Genomic DNA, 21,528 nt, shown 5'->3' with positions numbered 1-21,528 from the left:
CCCCCCCCCCCCCCCCCCCCCCCCCCCCCCCCTCCCCCCAATCACCCTCCATAACCCTTAGCACAGGATTGGGCCATTCAGCCCCTTGAGCCTGCCCTGCCGTCCAACTGTATTTTTTTCTCAATCAAAGATCTTCAACCTAAGATTGTCTTGTCAAGCACCAGATGCTCCTGTCAATCAAATGTATTAAAAGTAATGCAAATAAATCCCACTTCCTTAAATTGCAGACATACTTCCTGTCATACTTCCCCTGTCATATTTTGTCGATAATGCCTCGTGCGTGGTAAAATAGTGTGCCTTTGGGAGCAACCCCATGGGAGAGCAGCCAACAATGCGACATTTCAGCCCATCCGACCTAAAAGCTGTGGAGAAACACAATACTGCAATAGGGCATGCAAATATGGTAAAGTCATAATGTTTAATGCAAATCCTTTGCTTAGTAATGAGGTGCAAGGTTGGGTTCATTGGCGGACCTTACGATGAGCCAACTGTTTGCCATTGAGAAACTGAGGGAATATGGAGATCGCCAACAGGCGTATGATTGTGTCCTTGCTGCCCAGAATCAGGAGGAGAGGGTCTGACGCTGTCAGTGTAATATGAGGGCGACACACCTCTGGGATCATAGAATGGGATACAGGACAGAAGGAGGCCACGGGAAAAAAGAAATGTTATCCCATGATGTGGCCACCGTTGTCATGGCCAACCGTTGGTGTCCATCCCTAAATGCCCTTGAACTGAGTGTCTCGCTCGGCCAATTCAGAGGGCTTTGAAGAGTTAACCACATTGCTGTGGGTCTGGAGTCACGTATAGGCCAGACTGGGTCAGGATGGCAGATTTCCTTCCCTGAACGGCATTGGTAGATGGGGGTTTTACAACAATTGACAATGGTTCCACGGTCACCGTCACTGAAACTAGCTTTATAAAGGGAGGCGGTGGCGTAGTATTGTCACTGGGCTAGTAAACCAGAGACACAGAGTAATGCTCTGGGGACCCAGGTTCAAATCCCGCCACTGCAGATGGTGAAAACTGAATTAATAGTGCAATGATAACCCATCTGGTTCGCTAATGTCCTTTAGTGGAAGGAAATCTGCTGCCTTACCTGGTCTGGCCTACGTGTGACTCCAGAACCACAGTAAGGTGGTTGACTCTTAACTGCCCCCCCCAAGGGCAACTAGGGATGGGCACTAAAAGCTGGCAGTCTGTGAACAATTTTTTTTTTAAATTCCAGATTTGAATTTAAATTGCCTGTTGAATTCTTTACCGCAAAGGCAGGGCTGTTATATATGTTCAAGGCTGAGATAGACAGATTTTTAATCAGCAAGGGGATAAGGCGGGAAAGTGGAATTTGGTGCTATCATTTCAGATCAGTCATGATCTCACTGAATGGTGGAGCAGACTCGATGGGCTGAATGGCCTATTTCTGCTCCACGTCTTCTGGTCTATTATGGGATTTGAACTTGTGTCCCCCCCCCCCCCCCCCCCCCCCCCCCCCCCCCCCCCCCAGCCAGGGCATTAGCTTGTGCCTCTGGATTACTATCCCAGTGACATTCCAACTACGCCACTGTCGCCCCATTCAGGTCATTGTCTCCATATTGTCTGCAAGAGAAACACACCTGGTCCCACTCCTTTCTCCCTCAACGCCTCAGTTAAACCTGCCTCCACTGCGTTCTCAAGCAGCGCATTCCAAATCCTAACCCCTCGCTGCGTTAGAAATCACTTTCCCCTCGAGTTGCTGTCGCTGCTTTTGAAGGTCCTTCCACCAATGGGAACCGTTTTTCTCCTTCTCCGCTCAGTCCAGACCCCTCATGGCTTTCAATACCCCCATCAAATCTCCCCTTCACCGTCTCCTCCTCCTCACAGCTGAGTGAGTAAGCAGTAAAATAGGAGAGAAACTATTATATAAAACACAACCGATTCTCAACTTATCAGAGGGTTTTTCAAAGTGCAGGTCGCGACCCGCAGGCAGGCGGCGGAGCGATCAGTCGTGGTGTTCCTGTAATGGTCCCGATCGCGGGGAAAGCGCCCAAAGGCCGCCACCGGCAATTTCATTGAGAATGGCCGCCTTTTAAATGAGAAGAAAAATGAGGCGGTGTGCAGTCTTCCGGCCAGAAGTGGCAGCAGCGAGCAAGGACACTTGACGTCAAACTCCCTCTATGTATTTGCTTTTGGCGCTAAATCATGGAGGAGAGCTTCTTCCATTTTCTAGCTGCTGGTGCGCAAGCCAAGAGGACTGTGAAGGTGAATCGTTACAAGAAACAGAGAGCCAGAGATACAGAAAGGCAGAGTACCTACTGTCCGTGATCTCACGTCGGAATCTGCTGGGGAGCGCTGCTCAGGAGAGTCCACGGCAGGACAGGGCAGTGCTGGTGTTAGCTCTGTACAGAGCTCCAGAGCCTTTGGTTAACAGTCAACAAAAAAGAAACTTAACTCAGGAACAAAGCAGTATAAAGATAATTTCTTGAGACTAAAACAACGTGGTTTCACGTCTCCTCTCTCCAGCATACTCCTAGCCAATGTCAAAGTGATTGAAAACAAGCTGGATCAGCTAAACGCTAGATTTATCTCTCAGAGGGAAGTGGGAGACAGCTGTGTGCTCTGTTTCACAGAGACATGACTCACTCCTGCTTCACTGGGCTGTGCCACACGGCTTCTCAATACTCTGGATAGACCGCACGGCGTCCTCGGGCATAGCGAAGGGTGGAGACGTTTGCCTCCTCATAAGCCTGTCCTGGTGCTCCAAAGTGGTGACCTACTGTTTCCTGGACCTGGAATCCTGACTGTGAAGTGCCGCCCATACTATCTTCCACGGGAGTTCACGTCTGCCACCATCACGGCGGTCTACATTCCACCACAGGCGGAGGTGAAGAAGGCGCTTGATGAATTGTACACTGCTATAAACAACGTGGAAACAAAATACCCAGAGGCCTTGTTCATCGTGGCCGGGGACTTCAACCAGGCCGACCTCAAGAGTGTCCTGCCAAAATTTCACCAACACATCTGTCCCACCAGGGGCCCCAACATCCTTGACCACTGCTAGCCAGCCATCAAGGGCACCTACCGATCCATCCCCCAGCCGCATTTCGACAAAACAGACCACAAATCGGTGCTTCTTCAACCGGCATACAAGCAGAAACTTAAGCGGGAGGATCCAGTTGAGAAGGTCGTAATGCTGGCCCAAGGCAACGGAAAAGCTCCTACACGACTGTTTGGAGTCAGTGGACTAGTCCATATTCAAGAACTCGGCGGCAACCTAGACGGGTATGCCGCCACCGTCACAGAAGGTATTACATGCGTTCCCCAACCGGAAACCATAGGTTTATTATAGAATTATAGAACAGTACAGCACAGAACAGGCCCTCCGGCCCTCGCTGTTGTGCCGAGCAATGATCACCCTACTTAAACCCACGTAACCCGTATACCCGTAACCCAACAATCCCCCCATTAACCTTACACTACGGGCAATTTAGCATGGCCAATCCACCTAACCCGCACATCTTTGGACTGTGGGAGGAAACCGGAGCACCCGGAGGAAACCCACGCACACACGGGGAGGACGTACAGACAGTGACCCAAGCCGGGAATCGAACCTGGGACCCTGGAGCTGTGAAGCATTGATGCTAACCACCATGCTACCGTGAGGCCCCTACTGGGAGATCCACTCCCTGCTGAAGACCAGGTTTGAGACATTCAAGACGTGTGACCCTGACCTATACAAGGAATCTAGGTACGACCTCCTCAAAGCCATCATGGACGCCAAGAGACAATACCAGACTAAACTAGAGTCCCAGACTGACGACACTAATTCTCAGGTTGTGGCAAGGCTTCAACAATGTAACGGGCTACAGAACAAAGCCAAGGAGAATCTCCAGCAACAGAGCACCTCTCCCCGATTTGATACTCGTTTTGAGCAGGAAGCCAATGAACTAATGTCACCTGCCCCAACAGCCTCGGACACACCCATACCCACCATCACAGCTTCCGAAGTCAGATCGGCCTTGAAAACGAACCCTTGGAAAGCAACGGGTCTTAACGGAGTCCCTGGTCGTGCACTCAGATCCTGCGCGGACCAACTGGCGGGTGTGTTCACGGACATCTTTATCCTTTACGGGCTGGTTTAGCACAACGCTAAATCGCTGGCTTTGAAAGCAGACCACGGCAAGCCAACAGCACGGGTTCAATTCCCGTACCGGCCTCCCCGAACAGGCGCCGGAATGTGGCAACTCGGGGCTTTTCACAGTAACTTCATTTGAAGCCTACTTGTGACAATAAGCGATTTTCATTCATTCATTTCATTTTTTCATTTTTCCTCTCCCTACTCGGTTCTGAGGTTCTGATCTGCTTCAAGAAGACCACCATCATACTGGCGCCAAAGAAGAACCAGACAATGTGCCTCAATGACTACTGACCGGTGACCCTGACATCTATTATTATGAAGTACTTCGAGAGGTTGGTCATGAGGCACATCAACTCCAACCTTCCAGAAAGCCTTGATCCACTGCAATTCGCCGACCGCCACAACTGGTCCACAGCAGACGCCATCTTATTCCTAGAGCGTCTCGACAACAGGGACACCTACGTCAGACTCCTGTTCATTGACTACAGCTCTGTTTCCGACACCATAATCCCAGGCAAGCTCATATCCAAACTCCAAAACCTAGGACCTGGCTCCTCACTCTGCAACTGGATCCTCAACTTCCTGACCCATAGGCCACAATCAGTAAGAATAAACAACAACACCTCCTCCACGATAGTCCTCAATAATGGAACCCCGCAAGGCTGCGTACTTAGCCCCCTACTATACTCCTTATACACACACGACTGTCTGACAAAATTTGGCTCCAACTTCATCTACAAGTTTGCTGATGACACGACCGTAGTGGGTTGGATCTCAAACAACGATGAATCAGGGTACAGGAGGGAGATAGAGAATCTAGTGGTGTGGTGTTTCGATAACAATCTCGCCCTCAATGTCAACAAAACTAAGGAGCTGGTTATTGACTTCAGGAAGCGAAGTATCGTACACCCCTCTGTCTGCATCAATGGGGCCGAGGTGGAGATGGTTGACAGCTTCAAATTCCTAGGTGTGCACATCACCAACAATCTGTCCTGGTCCTCCCACGTCGACCCTATGACCAAGGAAGCACAACAGCCCCTATACTTCGTCAGGAAGTTAAGGAAAGCGGCACGTCCACAATGACCCTTACCAATTTCTACAGATGTACCATAGAACGCATCCTACCTGGCTGCAGCACATCCTGGTATGGCAACTGCTTGGCCCAAGACTATAAGAAACTATAGAGTCGTGAGCACAGTCCATCACGCGAACCTGCCTCCCATCCATTGACTGTCTACACTTCCCACTGCTTTGGGAAAGCGGGTAGCATAATCAAAGACCCCTCCCACCCGGGTTATTGTCTCCTCCAACCTCTTCCATCAGACAGGAGATACAAAAGTTTGAGAACATGTACCAATAGTTTCAAAAACAGCTCCTTCCCTGCTGTTACCAGATTCCTGAATGACCCTCTTTGGGTCCGAACTGATCTCATGGGCTGAACTCGTCATTCCATGCATTTTCTCTACAGATGTATCACTACATACCGTATGCTTCACCCGCTGTCGATGTTTATGTATTTTCATTATGTATCATATATTTATCGTATGTTTTCATGTATGGAACGATCTGTCTGGACTGTACACAGAACAATACTTTTCACTGTACCTTGGTACAGTGATAATAAATCTAAATCTAAACCTAATTTAAGTCTTGAGGTATCGTTTTGTCCATTGTGCCAATGCAAATAAGGACACAAAGCTGCATGTGTGTGATATTCAGGGAAGTACTGGCAAATGAGAGAAGTTTCAGAGCTCGAGAGAGAAGTGGTGGGTGAAAAATTCCCTTTGAGGTTGAGACCCCAGAGTCGGTTATTAACTTATAGCTGACTCCAAATGAAAAGACTACATTGCTGTACTTGACCTGTGACAGCACGTTAAAAACACGCCACAATGCACATTCTCCCCATGTTTGTGTGGGTTTCACCCCCACAACCCAAAGATGTGCAGGCTAGGTGGATTGGCCACGCTAAAATTGCCCCTTAATTGGAAAAAATTAATTGGGTGCTCTAAATTTATATTAAAAAATGTTTTAAAACACGCCACAAGTCCATGAGGTTGTCAGCATTCTGGGGGTAGCATCTCCCAGGAGTATCTAGTGCTGAGTAAAACAAGCATTTTGTTGCTATTGCCCTTCACGGCGACCTACATGGGCCAGGTGGGATTTTCAGTTCTCGCATAAAAATAAATTTAGAGTACCCAATACTTTTCTTTCCAATTAAGGGGCAATTTAGCATGGCCAATCCACCTAACCTGCACATCTTTTGGGTTGTGGGGTGAGACACGGGGAGAATGTGCAAACGCCTCATGGACAGCGACCCAGGGTTGGGATCGAACCTGGGTCCTTTGTGCGGTGATCTGAGAAAACCCATCATTGTAACCTCCGATGCATCGTCGTACGGGATGGGGCAGTTCTATCCTGTACGGGCAGCATGGTGGCGCAGTGGGTTAGCACTGCTGCCTCACGGTGCCGAGGTCCCAAGTTCGATCCCGGCTCTGGGTCACAGTTCGTGTGGAGTTTGCACATTCTCCCCGTGTCTGCGTGGGTCTCACCCCCACAACCCAAAAGATGTGCAGGGTAGGTGGATTGTACACTCTAAGTTGCCCCTTAATTGGAAAAAAAAGAATTGGGTACTCTAAAGTTAAAAAAAAAAAGTTCTATCCTATACAATGGAGGGTAGTTTGAGCGAGGACAATCATAGATCTGTCCCTCAAGAACACTTGCTGATGCTGAGTAAATATACACAAATTCAGGAGGAAGACCTCGTCGTAATCTATGGCCTCAAGAGGTTTCGCCAGTTTGTTTACGGGCGAACTTTCACAATCATAGCGGACCACAAGCTCTTTGTAAGGGCTCCTTCGTAAGGATAAGCTGATACCGCCAATTGCCTCCGCCGGGGTACAGCGGGCATTGTTGATGGTGGCCTCTGGCTGCATCATTCAGTCTGAGCCAGGTACACAGATTTAGAATGTTGATGCATCAAAGTCGGCTCCCACTTCCAAACAACCTGGAAATTATCTTGGCATTGAACGTCTTGTACACCTTGCCGGTTTCGGCTGGCCGCATAAAGAATTGGACACGACGGTACAAGGTCCTGTCCAAGGTAAAAGGCATGATTTGGACCGGGTGGCACCACAACATATCTGACCAACCCAGACCGGGCTTCACTCAGGAGGACAGAACCCAGTTGTGAGGACGGAGTCCTACACTGGGGTTCCCGAAAGGTAGTGCCGCTCCCAGCCCGAGAGCCCCTGTTGTAAGAATTGCCCTGCCCCGGTCCCAAGATGAAAATCCCCGCGCGTACCTACATCCGGTGGCCTGTCGTAGACAAGGACATTGAAAACATGGTGCGTCAGTGCAGCCCTTGCCAGGCGCAGCAGACACTGTGCCCTCACCCCCCCTATCCAACCTCCACCCTTGAGAGTAACCCGGACATCCATGGATGAGGGTGAATGTGGACTTCGCCCATCTCTTCATGGGCAAGATGTTTTGGTCGACGGCCATTCAAAATGGTTGGAGATTCAAATGGGACTAACGACCTCGGCGGGCAGGGTAGAGACCTTGTGACAGGTGCTCGCTACGCACGGCCTCCCTAAAGTGATGGTGTTGGACAATGGCACCCCCTTCACTGGTCAGGACTTTCAGCATTTAGTTCGTTAGAACGAACGGCATTCACCGTACTAGAACAGCCCCCTATCGCCCCGCCTCAAACGGGTTAGTGGAGGGCGGCACAGTGGTTAGCACTTCTGCCTCACAGCGCCAGGGACCTGGTTTCCTCCCACAGGTTTGGTGGATTGGTACGCTAAGTGTCCAAAGTAGGTTAGGTGGGGTTACTGGATTATGGGGATAGGATGCTCTTTCAGAGGCTCAGTGCAAACCTGATGGGCCAAAAGAAAATTCCAACTCCAATTCTCTTCCCGCACCCAGGGCGGCACAGTAGCACAGTGGACAGCACTGTTGCTTCACAGCGCCGGGGATCCGGGTTCGATTCCCGGCTTGGGTCACTGTCAGTGCGGAGTCTGCACGTTCTCCCCGTGTCTGCGTGGGTTTCCTCCGGGTGCTCCGGTTTCCTCCCACAAGTCCCGAAAGGCGTGCTGTAGATAATTTGGACATTCTGAATTCTCTCTCGGTGTACCCGAACAGGCGCCGGAGTGTGGCGACTAGGGGCTTTTCACAGTAACTTCATTGCAGTGTTAATGTGAGCCGACTTGTGACAGTAATAAAGATTATTATTGTTATTCCTTCTGCACTTGCCTGTCCCTGAGCCGGTTCGAATCCCTCTCCAGGTCTTGACGGACAAGGAAGCTGTGTTCGTAACTCGGTCAAACAGGTTGAGTGTCAACCAACAAAATCCTTCTAAAAACGCCAATGGCTGGCGGTGAGAGCGGTGAGAGACTCCTGGTCAGCCACGCTTGATGTGGAGTGACGTCCCTCAAACTACAGGTCCCCTGGCGACAGACTAGCGACCTGTTCCGGGAATTAATAGCCATGGAAACAGAGGGAAGTCTGTCTGGGTGCAACACTTAGTGCGGGAAGAGAATTGAGTTGGAATTTTCTCTTTCCAAACCATTTTCTCAGAGCAACTAGGGATATGCTGTTACTGCTGGAATAACCAGCAACGTATACATCACAATATTGAATAATAAAAGGGATGGTTACCATGGAGAAATGTCTTGTGGGGGAGGGGGGGGGGGCTTTGTTAATTGACACCCTGTGGAGTGCACTTTCCGTGATGCCCTCTTCACACGACTCATGGAAAAGTTAGAGGCACTTTCTCATTTTTGTGAGGAGACGCCTTGGATGAGCTGAGAGGGAACGTGAGGACCTCCAGGATCCCTCTTCTGTCACTTTGGTAGACCCGTACGTGTTAGAGAACATGAGATCAGGTCACGGCGTACAAAGTTTCACATCACCCCCTGCCCCACACCCCCCACTTCCCCCTCAGCTCTTCCGGCAGAGTGGGAGACAATTTCCTCAAGTGTTGCTCAGCAGCGGTTTCATTCAAAATGGCCGAATTTGGCAGGAACCTGGGCCGCTGGTTTAAGTTGGTCGCTTCCCACTGTTTTCTTCATGAATTCTCTCCCAGCTCTTCAGGTGTGACAGGAACTGCCTAGTTGACGGGTCTCCAGCCTGGAAAACACGGGTCAGTGGTGAGGGACGTTTGATGACTCCCGCATGGGGCCTTGCGTTATTTGCCGATTTTATGGGCATTCGTGTGGGAATACCCGTCATAGGATTGAATTTATACTCCCAGTACGGAGCTTCCGGATGGGTCTAAGTGTGTGGGAAATCTGATAGAACTCACTTACGTCCACCCGCAAGGGAAATCCTGAATTCTACGAACCTCAGAAAATCAGGAATATACTGTAAATAAAATATGTGAAGTAAGGTTGAGGAGTGATCTAACAGGAGCGATTAAAATGATTCGATAGGGCAGCACGGTGGCCTAGTGGTTAGCACAACCGCCTCACGGCGCTGAGGTCCCAGGTTCGATCCCGGTTCTGGGTCACTGTCTGTGTGGAGTTTGCACATTCTTCCCGTGTCTGCGTAGGTTTCGCCCCCACAACCCAAAAATGTGCAGAGTAGGTGGATTGGCCACGCTAAATTGCCCCTTAATAGAAAAAATAATTGTGTAATCTAAATTTATAAAAAAAAAGATTCGATAGCGTTACCATAGAATTCCTACAGTGTAGAAGGAGGCCATTCGGTCCATCGAGTCTGCTCCAACCCTCTGAAAGAGCACCGTACCTAGGCCCAATCCCCCGCTCTATCCCCGTAACCCCACCTAACCCGCACATCTTTGGACTGCGGGAGGAAACCGGAACACCCGGAGGAAACCCACGAAGACACGGGGAGAACGTGCAAACGCCACACAGACAGTGACCCAAGGCCGGAATCGAACTCGGGTCCCTGCCGTTCTGAGGCGGCAGTGCTAACCACTGTGCCACCATTCCTTGCTAAAGAGAAACTATTTGCCTTGGGTTGGGGGGGGGGGGGGGTAGTCCAGGACAGGGATGAATCTGCTCCTGTGGTACTGACGGACTGCTGCACTGTCAGTGTGGTTGTCCGAGAAATTCATTGGGTTGGCACCTGTGTTCTGGGAAGAGTACCGGGTTGGGATGCCTGAGGTGGACGCCCAAGATTGAATCTCACTCCTCGTCTCAATGGAAAGAATTTCTGGCCTTTACCGTGGGCAACTCTCTGGAGGCAAGACTTGGGATTTTGAGTTGTTGCATCTTCAAGTAGACACTTAAAGAGAAAAGGAGAATAATTTTGGGGGGTGGGCGGGGTGGGCATGAGATGATGATCAGAAGCAGGACAGGGCAGAGGAGGGTCACATGATCGGCACGATTTTAACGTGGACATTGTAGTAGAAGGGCTTGGCATATATATGGTTAACGTGGGACTGGGTATGGCACTGCCCACACAGTGATACTCACAGTGAGAGAACACATGACCCGCACCTAGAGGTCAGTGCGGGTTGGGCAGAGCTGTGTGCGCAAGTCAGCATGGAGACTGTGATAGATATATACACTTGATTCTTGTTAATGAATACATAAGATCGACCTACCTGAGACTACAAAGACATCAGTGCGACCTAGCGAATGGTATCCCAACACCCCAGAACAGACATATTCGCAATTTTTAAAATTGGTTGTAGCCAAAGCAATCCCATTAAGGGCTGTTTGTCAGAGGCTGCATCGCCAAATATAAACACACCCGTGCCAATTACTCTCAGGTTACCCAATTTTGCACGAGGCGTGGAACCTCAAGCGGGCGAGGTGCCCCGTATTTCCAGGGGCAAAGAGTCTGCCACCAGTTTCATAAGAGCCGTGGACAGCTTTCAGACAAAAGGAGTCTATTCGGCCCATCGAGTCCACGCCAGGTCTCTGTAGCGCAAGTTAGTCAGCTTCCCTCCAGAAGAGGGAAGTGCGTGGAACCCTCTCGGGAGTCCTCACTGGAGCACTGGGGAGAGAATCCAAAGTTTATGTTTAAGGTCGATGACTTTGCATCTGAACTGGAAAAAAAACTGCAGGTTCAACAGGTTTTTTTTAAGCAGGTGCAGAGCCAGGGGATGAGGAATGGATGGGGGGGGGGGGGGGGGGGGGGGGGGGGGGGGGAACGAGGTGGGGGTGGTGGTGGTGGAATGAGGCACTTGGGAGAAGGGAGGGAGCAATGAACGGAAGGGGAGAGCAGTAGAGTTGCAAAGGGAAGCTTGGGCGCCAGGGCAACTTCATTGGTTCAAAGGCGGATCGAGTTTTCCAACTAATAATGTTGGGAAGCCCCTTTCCCACGCATTAGCAAGCCACACAAGCTCATTACAAGGTCACATCACCTGAATGTTGGCTCCCCTCCGACAAAGTTCCCCTCTCGGGTCGCAGGGCAGTGGAGGGTCGCTTGGCGTGCACCATTTCACGAGTTTAACGTGGATACTGTAGAGTAAGGGTTTAATTATACAGGAGAACACATGGGGCGGCACGGTGGCACACTGGTTAACACTGCTGCCTCACAGGGCCAGGGACCCGGGTTCGAATCCGACCTTGGGTGACTGCCCGCGTGGAGTCTGCACGTTCTCCCAGTGACTGCGTGGGTTTCCTCCGGGAACTCCGGTTTCCTCCAACAATCCAAAGGTGTGCGGGTTAGGTGGATTGACCGTGATAAATTGCCCCTCAGTGTCCAAAGATGTAGGGGTTACGGGTATAGGGAGGGGGAAGTGGGTTTAAATAGGGTGCTCTTTCAGAGGGTCGGCGCAGACTCGAGGGGCCGAATGGCCTCTTTCTGCACAGTAGGAATTCAATGGTTTAAGGACCCGCACCAATTAGAAATGCGTGGAGGAGGGCAGCACGGTGGCGCATTAACACTGCAATGAAGTTACTGTGAAAATCCCCTCGTCGCCACATTCCAGCGCCTGTTCGGGTACACCGAGGGAGAATTCGGAATGTCCAATTCACCTAACAAGCACGGCTTTCGGGACTCGTGGGGGGAAACCGGAGAACCCGGAGGAAACCCCACGCAGACACGGGGAGAACGTGCAGACTCCGCACAGACAGTGACCCAAGCCGGGAATCGAACCTGGGACCCTGGAGCTGTGAAGCATCAGTGCCGCCCAGCGGGTGGTGCACCATGCTTACGGGAGGGGAGGGGGGGGGGGGGGGGGGTAGAATCACACCCCTGGGTGTGATTTCCAGTTGTAACATCAACAGGGATCATAACAGCACCGCACGTAAAATATATACATATCTCACAACACATATCACAGAATCTATGATGTCGAACTCAACAGGTATTATTTTGGAAGACAGTCTGTGCAAAGTCTGGGGCTGAAACTGTGCCAAGCTCAGTGTCATCAGGTTGTTAACATTTCTCCCATCCAGTCAACATTCAACAGTTGGGTATTGTTTTACAAAGCACCTTGCGGTGCCAAAGGTGACCTTTACGTCCTTATCTAACTAATTCACAAATTAATGGACAGTCCCTGGAGCCAAAAGTCAACAATCTCTTTGAGTTGAAAGCAGAACGCTCGGTGTCTGACCTACCAAACAGTGCTGAAAATACTCCAGTCAGTCAGCAACAAACTAAACTTGTCGAATTTAACGCTGAATCATTTCAGATTAGAATCCCTGCTCCCATTTTCGCACACTATCAGTGGTGTATGATAATAATAATCTTCACTGGTGTCACAAGTAGGCTGACATGAACACTGCAAAGAAGTTACTGTGAAAATCCCCTGGTCGCCACATTACGGCGCCTGTTCGGGTACACGGAGGGATTATTCAGAATGTCCAATTCACCTAACAAGCACGTCTTTCGGGACTTGTCGGAGCACCCGGAGGAAACCCACGCAAACACGGGGAGAACGTGCAGACTCCGCACAGACAGTGACCCAGCGGGGAATCGAACCCGGGACCCTGGTGCTGTGAAGCAACAGTGCTAACTGCCGCCCGTTACGATTCTGCTGTGACCGTTTACACTTCCTCAAGAGTCAACGTTTTTTTCTATACCCGTCAGATTAGCGTCATTTTCACATTTTACCATCGTCCCCTTTGTTAGCTAAAGGCCAGGATTCTCCGTTCTGCAGCCGAAGTGTTCCAGCCAGCGGAGAATAGTCACTGGCCTTCGCTGGTGCTAGGCCCTAGGCCTGGGTATGGTACGGTGATGGTCTTTCTCCATCACCATGTTAATTTATACACGGGGAAGATTTCATCAGACTCCCGGTATTGGGCCGCCGTTTTGAGCGGGTGATCGGGAGGCTGGTCTTCCTCCCCCCACAATGCAAATCCTCCCTCCCCAACACCCCCCTCTGCCCCCCCCCCCCCGCTGACTTGAAAGCACATCCTCCCTCCCCCCCCCCCACGGGAATAACAGGTCAACCCCCTCCCCAGAGCATGCACGCATGCGGATAAACCAACCCCCCATGACCCTACCAGCCCCCCCCCCCACCCGTCAGACCCCTGCATCAGAGACTCCAAGCAGACACCCCCATCAAAACTCCCAGCAAAGACCCCCATCAGAGTCCCCTCCGGTAGAGACCCCCATCAATCACCCCTGCCTGGAAACTGCAGAGCAGATCAAGCAGCAGAGTGATCACAGCATTTTCACTTACCCTTCCCTAACATCTGCTGCCTCAGACACAAGTGTCTAAAGCAGCAGCTGCTACAAGTGTCAAAGGCTTCCTGGAATGCCAAGTACACTTCAAGCGGCTTCAAATCCCTTTACAGCCTTTGAAATACAAATCTTCCAGTCAATTTCACACAGCAATACATTTCAGTAGCCAGTGATTGACAGTTCAATTGGTACAGACGCATTAACTTGAGGGTTTGTTTATTTATCTTTATCTTCATGTCTGAACGCATCTCATGTATTCTCCATTGATGCTGACCACAATGTTTCTTGACATTCTTGCCATAACTGACAGCTCCTCGCCACATCAAAAGGAGCTAAGTGTTTTCACTTCCCCTTTCTCAGCAGAAAGCACTTAGTTCCATTTGATGTGATCATCCTCATACGTGCATTCTGTGTGGGGGGGGGGTGACTCATTATTCCCATGGTGTGAGGGGGAAGATGCCTCTACTTGTCAGTGGAGGGGGCGGCAGGCTTTGCATTGTGGAGGGGAGGGGGTCTGCCGATGAACTTTGGCAGGGCACCTCAAGTTATGCCCTGACCCCCCCCCCCCCTTGACCGACGTTGGGTTTCCAGCAATTCAGGGCCGCATGTGGGCAAACGTGCACCAAGCCCTCCCACTCGGTGGATTTCCTGCGGTGGGAATCACAATGGGGTGGGGAGGGGGTGGAGACTCAGGCTTCGAGCCTATTAATGACATTAACATTTATTTAAATTATTGCTTTGCATCCTCCCGCTGGTGCGGGGCAGGTAAAGCAGTGAGGCTGCCGGGGTGGTGGTGGTGTTGGGGGGGGGGGGGGGGGGGAGGGAGGGGGGAGTGGTGGAGCATCACAACCGGCGGCAACACCGTTTTTCCCTCGACGTTCCATTCTCCACCCAATCAGGAGTGGGGTTGAATGGAAAATCCCGGTTACTATCTCCCACCCACCGCTCTATCACTGGAATCTTTCACTCCGGAGTGGAAGTTTGGTGGCGGGGTGCGGAAGCGGGAATGATTCTCGCTGGGGGAAGGCTGATACTGTACGAGCCGGTGTTGCGGGAAGGCGGTGGCATAGTGGCGAGTAATCCAGAGACAACGCCTAATTCTCTGGGGCCCAAGTTCAAATCTCACAATGGCAGATGGTGGAAATTGAATTCAATAAAAAAAACAGGAATTGAAAGTCTTTTTAAAAATAAATTTAGAGTAGCCAATTTTTTTTTTTTTCCCAATTAAGCAGCAATTTCGCGTGGCCAATCCACCTACCCTGCACATCTTTGGGTTGAGAGCCACGCAGACACGGGGAGAATGTACAAACTCCACATGGACAGTGACCCAGGGCCAGGATTTGAACCTGGGTCCTCAGTGCAATAGGCAGCAGTGCTAACCACTGTGCCACATGCCGCCCTTTGGAATTGCAAGTCTAATGATGACCATGAAACTATTGTCGATTGTTGTTAAAACCCACCTGGTTCACTAATGCTCTTTAGGGAAGGAGATCTGCCGCCCTTACCTGGTCTGGAGTCGCATGTAGGCCCGACTGGCTGAAGATGGCAGATTTCCTTCCCTAAAGGGTCTTAATGAACCAGATGGGTTTTAAAAAATAATTGATGATAGCTATCATGGCCACCATTATTGAGACTAAGTTTTACAATTCTAGATTTATTAACTTACTTAAATTCTACCAGCTGCCGCAGTGGGGTTTGAACCCATGTCCTCAGAGCATCAGCCGGGTCTTTGGATTACTAATCCAGCGACGTCGCCAGTACACCACCATCTCCCTCACGTGGGGCCCAGCCATGAAGTGGATTCGCACATCCCCCAGAGTGGGGCCCAGATGAAATGAAAATCGCTTATTGTCACGAGTAGGCTTCAATGAAGTTACTGTGAAACGCCCCTAGTCGCCACATTCCGGCACCTGTTCGGGGAGGCTGGTACGGGAATCGAACCGTGCTGCTAGCCTGCCTTGGTCTGCTTTAAAAGCCAGTGATTTAGCCCAGTGAGCTAAACCAGCCCCTTTTGGCGCCGGGGTTTCTTGCCAACAGAACATTCCAGAATGTGAGACGGGAGTGAGGGGAAAGAGGGAGGGGGGGGTGGAGCTGGAAGGAGGGAGGGAAGGAGGGAGAATGAGAGGGTACGAGAAAGAGGGAGAGGGAAATTGAGGGAGGAGAGGATGATTTCCAATGATAAGGAATTTGGGAAAACTGGATTAAAAGTTTAATGATGACCATGAAACTAGTGTCAATTGTTGTAAAAATCTAATTTAAGGAATTAAACTTTCAAAAGGCAGGCTAAATGGTTATGATCCTATCACTTCACTAATCCACATTCTTTCTCAACAGGAGCTAGTTTACAGCCAGAATTGTTCTGGTAAGTCTCACATTACTATTTGCATTTGAATATATGATAAATATTCAGTTAGATAGCGCTGGTGAATACTGTATTCTGTTTGTTCTTTCAAGGTTAATTGAGTTCTTGTAAAGCTAAACTTTGGGCGAAAGAGATCTGATAGCAAAGCACTATTGGTTTAATCAGCGCTGCTAATTTTTGCAATGCCACGTTAGTGATTCTCGTCTTCGCTGTTGCTGAACAAGAGAATGAGTGGAGTGGAGGAGATCTCAGAGGGTTGTGGGGTCGGAGGAGATTTCGGAGATAGGCAACAACATGCTGAACGGCACTGGCAATCTGTGAAGCAATGTTCTGATTTTTCAACTCATAGCCCGAGTTTTCAAATCCCTACATGGCCTTGCTCTCCCCTATCTCTACACTCTCCGCAACCCCATAGCCACCTGAGATCTCTGCCCTCATCTCATTCGGGCCTCTCGAGCATCCGCCTTTCGTTCACAGTGGTCTGACCATCTAGATCCCTTGTGACATGTAGTGACATGACATGATGTGGGCAGCACGGTAGCATTGTGGCTAGCACAATCGCTTAACAGCTCCAGGGTCCCAGGTTCGATTCCGGCTTGGGTCACTGTCTGTGCGGAGTCTGCACATCCTCCCCGTGTCTGCGTGGGTTTCCTCCGGGTGCTCCGGTTTCCTCCCACAGTCCAAAGATGTGCAGGTTAGGTGGATTGGCCATGATAAATTGCCCTTAGTGTCCAAAATTGCCCTTGGTGTTGGGTGGGGTTACTGGGTTATGGGGATAGGGTGGAGGTGTTAACCTTGGGTAGGGTGCTCTTTCCAGGAGCCGGTGCAGACTCGATGGGCTGAATGGCCTCCTTCTGCACTGTAAATTCTATGAAATAATTCTATGATCCAATGACCATGAACATAGTATCCCTACAGTGCAGAAGAAGGCCACTCGGCCCATTGAGGCTGCACTGACCTTCTGAAAGAGCAACCCCCCCCCCCCCATCCTACCTCCGTAACCCCAACTAACCTGCACCTAGCTGGACACCAAGGGGCAATTTAGCACGGCCAATCTGCCTAACCTGCGCATCTTTGGACTGTGGGAGGAAACCGGAGCACCCGGAGGAAACCCACGCAGACACGGGGGGGAAGGTGCAGACTCCGCCCAGACAGTGACCCAAGCCGGGAATCGAACCTGGGACCTGTGAGGCAGCAGTGCTAACCACTGTGCTGCCGTGCTGCCCATGGCCCGCACACATGTTCTCCTGTCTGGACTCCCAATGAGATGAGATCATCAGGTTTATCTTACATAGAACATATGAAAAAAACAGAATATGTTTTTCCATCAGTTCGTTGCTCCTCTATCCCTATAGGCTCAATTGACTAACAGGTTAGTTGTCCCTGAGCTGCCGGGAACATGACTCACTTATGCTTTTAGGTTCACTCCAGTGACTGATGTCAAACGTCTGTTTTTTTGTTTGTCTGATTTTCCACCAAACCCGTCTCGCACACTGACTGAAAATGAGAATTGGCGGCTGAGATAGATCCTCAATTGTTCGACCATTTGCTGAATGACTGGTGTAGTTTCAGCTATTTTCTTGTTTATTCGTTGACGTAATGTGCGCGTCGCTGGCTGGGCCCAGCCCTAGTTGCCCTTCGAGTGTCTCGCTCAGCCATTTCAGAGGGGGGCAGTTTAGAGTCAACCACTTTTTGCTGTGGGTCTGGAGTCACGTGTGGGTCAGACCGGGTAAGGTCGGCAGATTTCCTTCCCTGAAGGACATCAGTGAACCAGATGGGTTTTCACCGTGTTCGATGATTGTTCTGTGGTCATCATTACTGAGGCCGTCTTTTCAATTCCAGATTTTACGGACTGAATTTAAATTCCACCAGCTGCCAAGGGGCGGCCCGGCGGCGCAGTGGTTAGCACTGCTGCCTCGCGGCGCCGAGGTCCCAGGTTCGATACCGGCCCCGGGTCACTGCCCGTGTGGAGTTTGCACATTCTCCCCGTGTCTGCGTGGGTTTCACCCCCACAACCCAAAGATGTGCAGGGTAGGTGGATTGGCCACGCTAAATTGCCCCTTAATTGGAAAAGGAATTGGGCCCTCTAAATTTAGGAAAGCAAAATACCACCAGCTGCCGTTGTGGGATTTGATCCCGTATTCCCAGATGATTAAACAGGGTTTCTGGATTACAAGTCTTTAATAATAACAATCTTTATTAGTGTCACAAGTAGGTTTACATTAACACTTCATTGAAGTTACTGTGAGAATCCCCTAGTCGCCACATTCCGGCGCCTGTTCGGGTACACGGAGGGAGAATTCAGAATGTCCAATCCACCTAACAAGCACGTCTTTCGGGACTTGTGGGAGGAACCCGGAGCACCCGGAGGAAACGCTCGCAGACGGGGAGAACGTGAAGACTCCGCACAGACAGTGACCCAAGCCGGGAATCAAACCCGGATCCCTGGCGCTGTGAAGCAACAGTGTTAACCGCTGTGCTACCGTGCTGCCTTGACATTAACAGTACGCTACCGTCTCCCCCCCCCCCTCCCCCCGTCCAATTGGCGGGTGTATGTTTGACAGTGGCTACTTTTCTTTAATTTATACGACTCGATGGGATTTTGTTTTAATCGGTACAAAGTTTAAGAGCCAAAATGCTACACTGGGATTTATAATGGATGGGTCCCGACATGGCTAAAACTCCGTGGCAACCAGCGCAGGCTGGAAGTTCCTCTGTGCGATCATTTAATCAAGAGAGAAATTTAAGTGGGGTAAACGGAGGATGTCCATGTTTGCCAGAACGTGGCCTCTGAAATAACAAAAGGACATTCCGCGGGTCACCTCGGCTGAGCTTGTTAAACGGCCGACTTGAGGTGGTTTCTGGCGAATGCCTCAACCTGACACGGAGGCCGCTCAGACCCACGAAAGGGAGACGGGCGATGCACAGGGTGGCGCCGAGAGGGTGCCAAAGTGCCCGCTTCATCTCGGTGAGAGGGGGCACGGGTGCGGAGGGGAGGGGGGCCTGGCTCCTCGCAACCCATACCAAGCAGCACAGTGGTACAGTGGTTAGCTCTGTTGCTTCACAGCTCCAGGGTCCCAGGTTCGATTCTCGGCTTGGGTCACTGTCTGTGCGGAGTCTGCGCGTTCTGCCCGTGTCTGCGTGGGTTTCCTCCGGGTGCTCCGGTTTCCTCCCACAGTCCAAAGATGCGTAGGTTAGGTGGATTGGCCACGCTAAATTGCCCCTAGTGTCTAAAAAGGTCAGTTGGGGTTACTGGGTTACGGGGATAGGGTGGAGCTGTGGGCTTGGGTAGGGTGCTCTTTCCAAGGGCCGGCGCAGACTCGATGGGCCGAGTGGCATCCTTCTGCACTGTGAAGCCCATCAGTCTCTCTGTAAAAAGCCTTTCCTGAGGTGGCATGCTGCATTGTAACTCTGCATTGTGAACGGGAATGTACACACAATTGGCAAGTCATTAGCAATCCTGGCCGCACCCAACCTAATGACATCCCCACAATAGATTTTGAAACTGGATGTGCAAAGGGAATTCCTGAGCGCGAGGTAAATTGATGGGGAATGATGCCTCCTCGAAGGCGTTGGCAGAAATGAACCCTACAGCAACAGTGTCAACAATTTACTGACATCATTTTAATGTAACCATCAAAACGCTTGACTGATGTTTCAATCATGAGTCTGTTTCCGCGATGTGGGTGAAATTTAAACTCGTAATTAAACACGTGCCTCATGCTATGGTACAAACACAGCAACGCAGAAAAGAAGCAATGACAGGTTGCCACGCCTATCTGACCAGTTTTATTGTTCTTAATCTATCATATGGGCAGCACGGTAGCACAGTGGTTAGCACTGTGGCATCACAGCTCCGGGGTCACTGTCTGTGCAGATTCTGCACGTTCTCCCCGTGTCTGCGTGGGTTTCCTCCGGGTGTTCCGGTTTCCTCCCACAAGTCCCGAAAGACGTGCAGCAATTTGGACATTCTGAATTCTCTCTGTGTACCCAAACAGACGCCAGAATGTGGCGACTAGTGGATTTTCACAGTAACTTCATTGCTGTATGGAAGCCTACTTGTGACAATAAAAGATTATTAACGTCACAAGTAGGCTTACATTAACACTGCAATGAAGTTACTGTGTAGTCGCCACACTCCGGCTCTTTGGGTACACCGAGAGATGTCCAATTTACCTATCAGCACATCTTTTGGGACTTGAGGGAGGAAACCGGAGCACCCGGAGGAAACCCACGCAGACACGGGAAGAACATGGTAGCATGGTAGCATGGTGGTTAGCATAAATGCTTCACAGCTCCAGGGTCCCAGGTTCGATTCCCGGCTGGGTCACTGTCTGTGTGGAGTCTGCACGTCCTCCCCGTGTGTGCGTGGGTTTCCTACGGGTGCTCCGGTTTCCTCCCACAGTCCAAAGATGTGCGGGTTAGGTGGATTGGCTATACTAAATTGCCCGTAGTGTCCTAAAAAGTAAGGTTAAGGGGGGTTGTTGGGTTACGGGTATAGGGTGGATACGTGGGTTTGAGTAGGGTGATCATTGCTCGGCACAACATCGAGGGCCGAAGGGCCTGTTCTGTGCTGTACTGTTCTATGTTCTAACATGCAGACTCTGCACAGACAGTGACCCAAGCCAGGAATCGAACCCGGGACGCTGGTGCTGTGAAGCGACTGTGCTAACCGCTGTGTCGCCCTGGCTATCACAGCGATCACGTGACTGTCAGGGAAGTTGCAGAGAGAAAAAAACAATTGGCCTCAATCTGTTTCCTTGCATCATAGAGTTATTGAGTTTTATTCTCTTTTTTTTTGAGTTTTTTATTTAACACAGATTTGTAACACTTACAGAGAGAAAAATGGCCCTGTTCAAAGAGCCTTAACATAGTGAAAACGAACAATGGGAAAGAGTAAACATGTTAATAAGGCACTTCCCCTGCCAGCCCTGTTTGCCCATGCCACACGTATTCAACTAACGTGGCCCTAACCCTCTTCCCCCCCCCCGCCCGGCCTCCCCTGCCCCCCAAGGCCTGACCTGCCAGGTCAGCCCTGCGCTTGGCCCTAGCCCCGTCCCGCCCCACCTCCAACTCTCCCTGGTGCCCCCTGACCTACGCTAGCTACGCTGACCCCTGCCCTTGGTGCCTGTCTGTCTCCCATCCGAGCGCTCGGGCCCTCCCCCCACACACCAGGGACCCATTAACCTAATTGTATCCCAGCATGCCCTTTCAAGTCCCGTAACCAGCCCCCTAGCCCATCCCCCTATCAGAGGCCCCGATCTCCCGCCAAAAGGTACCAAGTGCAGGGCCCCCTTGGCAGGGCCCCTCTCTCTCCCCCCCCCCCCCCTTGTTGCAATCCCCCCAAAACACCCTAAACAGTGTGCCCTCCAGCCCCCACTCTCTGTCCAGGCTGAAAACAATCTTGGATGAAACATTACAGTACAGGATAGTTTAACAAACCGCCGCC

General features: G+C 50.8%; 1 protein-coding gene across 1 annotated transcript in view; it reads left to right on the top strand.

The window, feature by feature from the left end:
- The first annotated feature begins 3,166 nt into the window (after positions 1 to 3,166).
- Positions 3,167 to 21,528, top strand: part of LOC119956620 (receptor-type tyrosine-protein phosphatase H-like) — a 61,348-nt gene continuing 42,986 nt past the window's right edge. Inside the window, exons 1-2 of the mRNA XM_038783958.1 lie at positions 3,167 to 3,281; positions 15,978 to 16,079. Of these exons, the coding sequence (XP_038639886.1) occupies positions 3,167 to 3,281; positions 15,978 to 16,079 (217 nt within the window). The remainder of the gene's footprint in view (positions 3,282 to 15,977; positions 16,080 to 21,528) is intronic.

The sequence above is a fragment of the Scyliorhinus canicula genome, chromosome 23, assembly GCF_902713615.1.
Source record: "Scyliorhinus canicula chromosome 23, sScyCan1.1, whole genome shotgun sequence".
Taxonomy (NCBI): Eukaryota; Metazoa; Chordata; class Chondrichthyes; order Carcharhiniformes; family Scyliorhinidae; genus Scyliorhinus; species Scyliorhinus canicula.
Note: the sequence above shows the minus strand (reverse complement) of the source record. Positions and strands in the feature narration are given on the sequence as shown.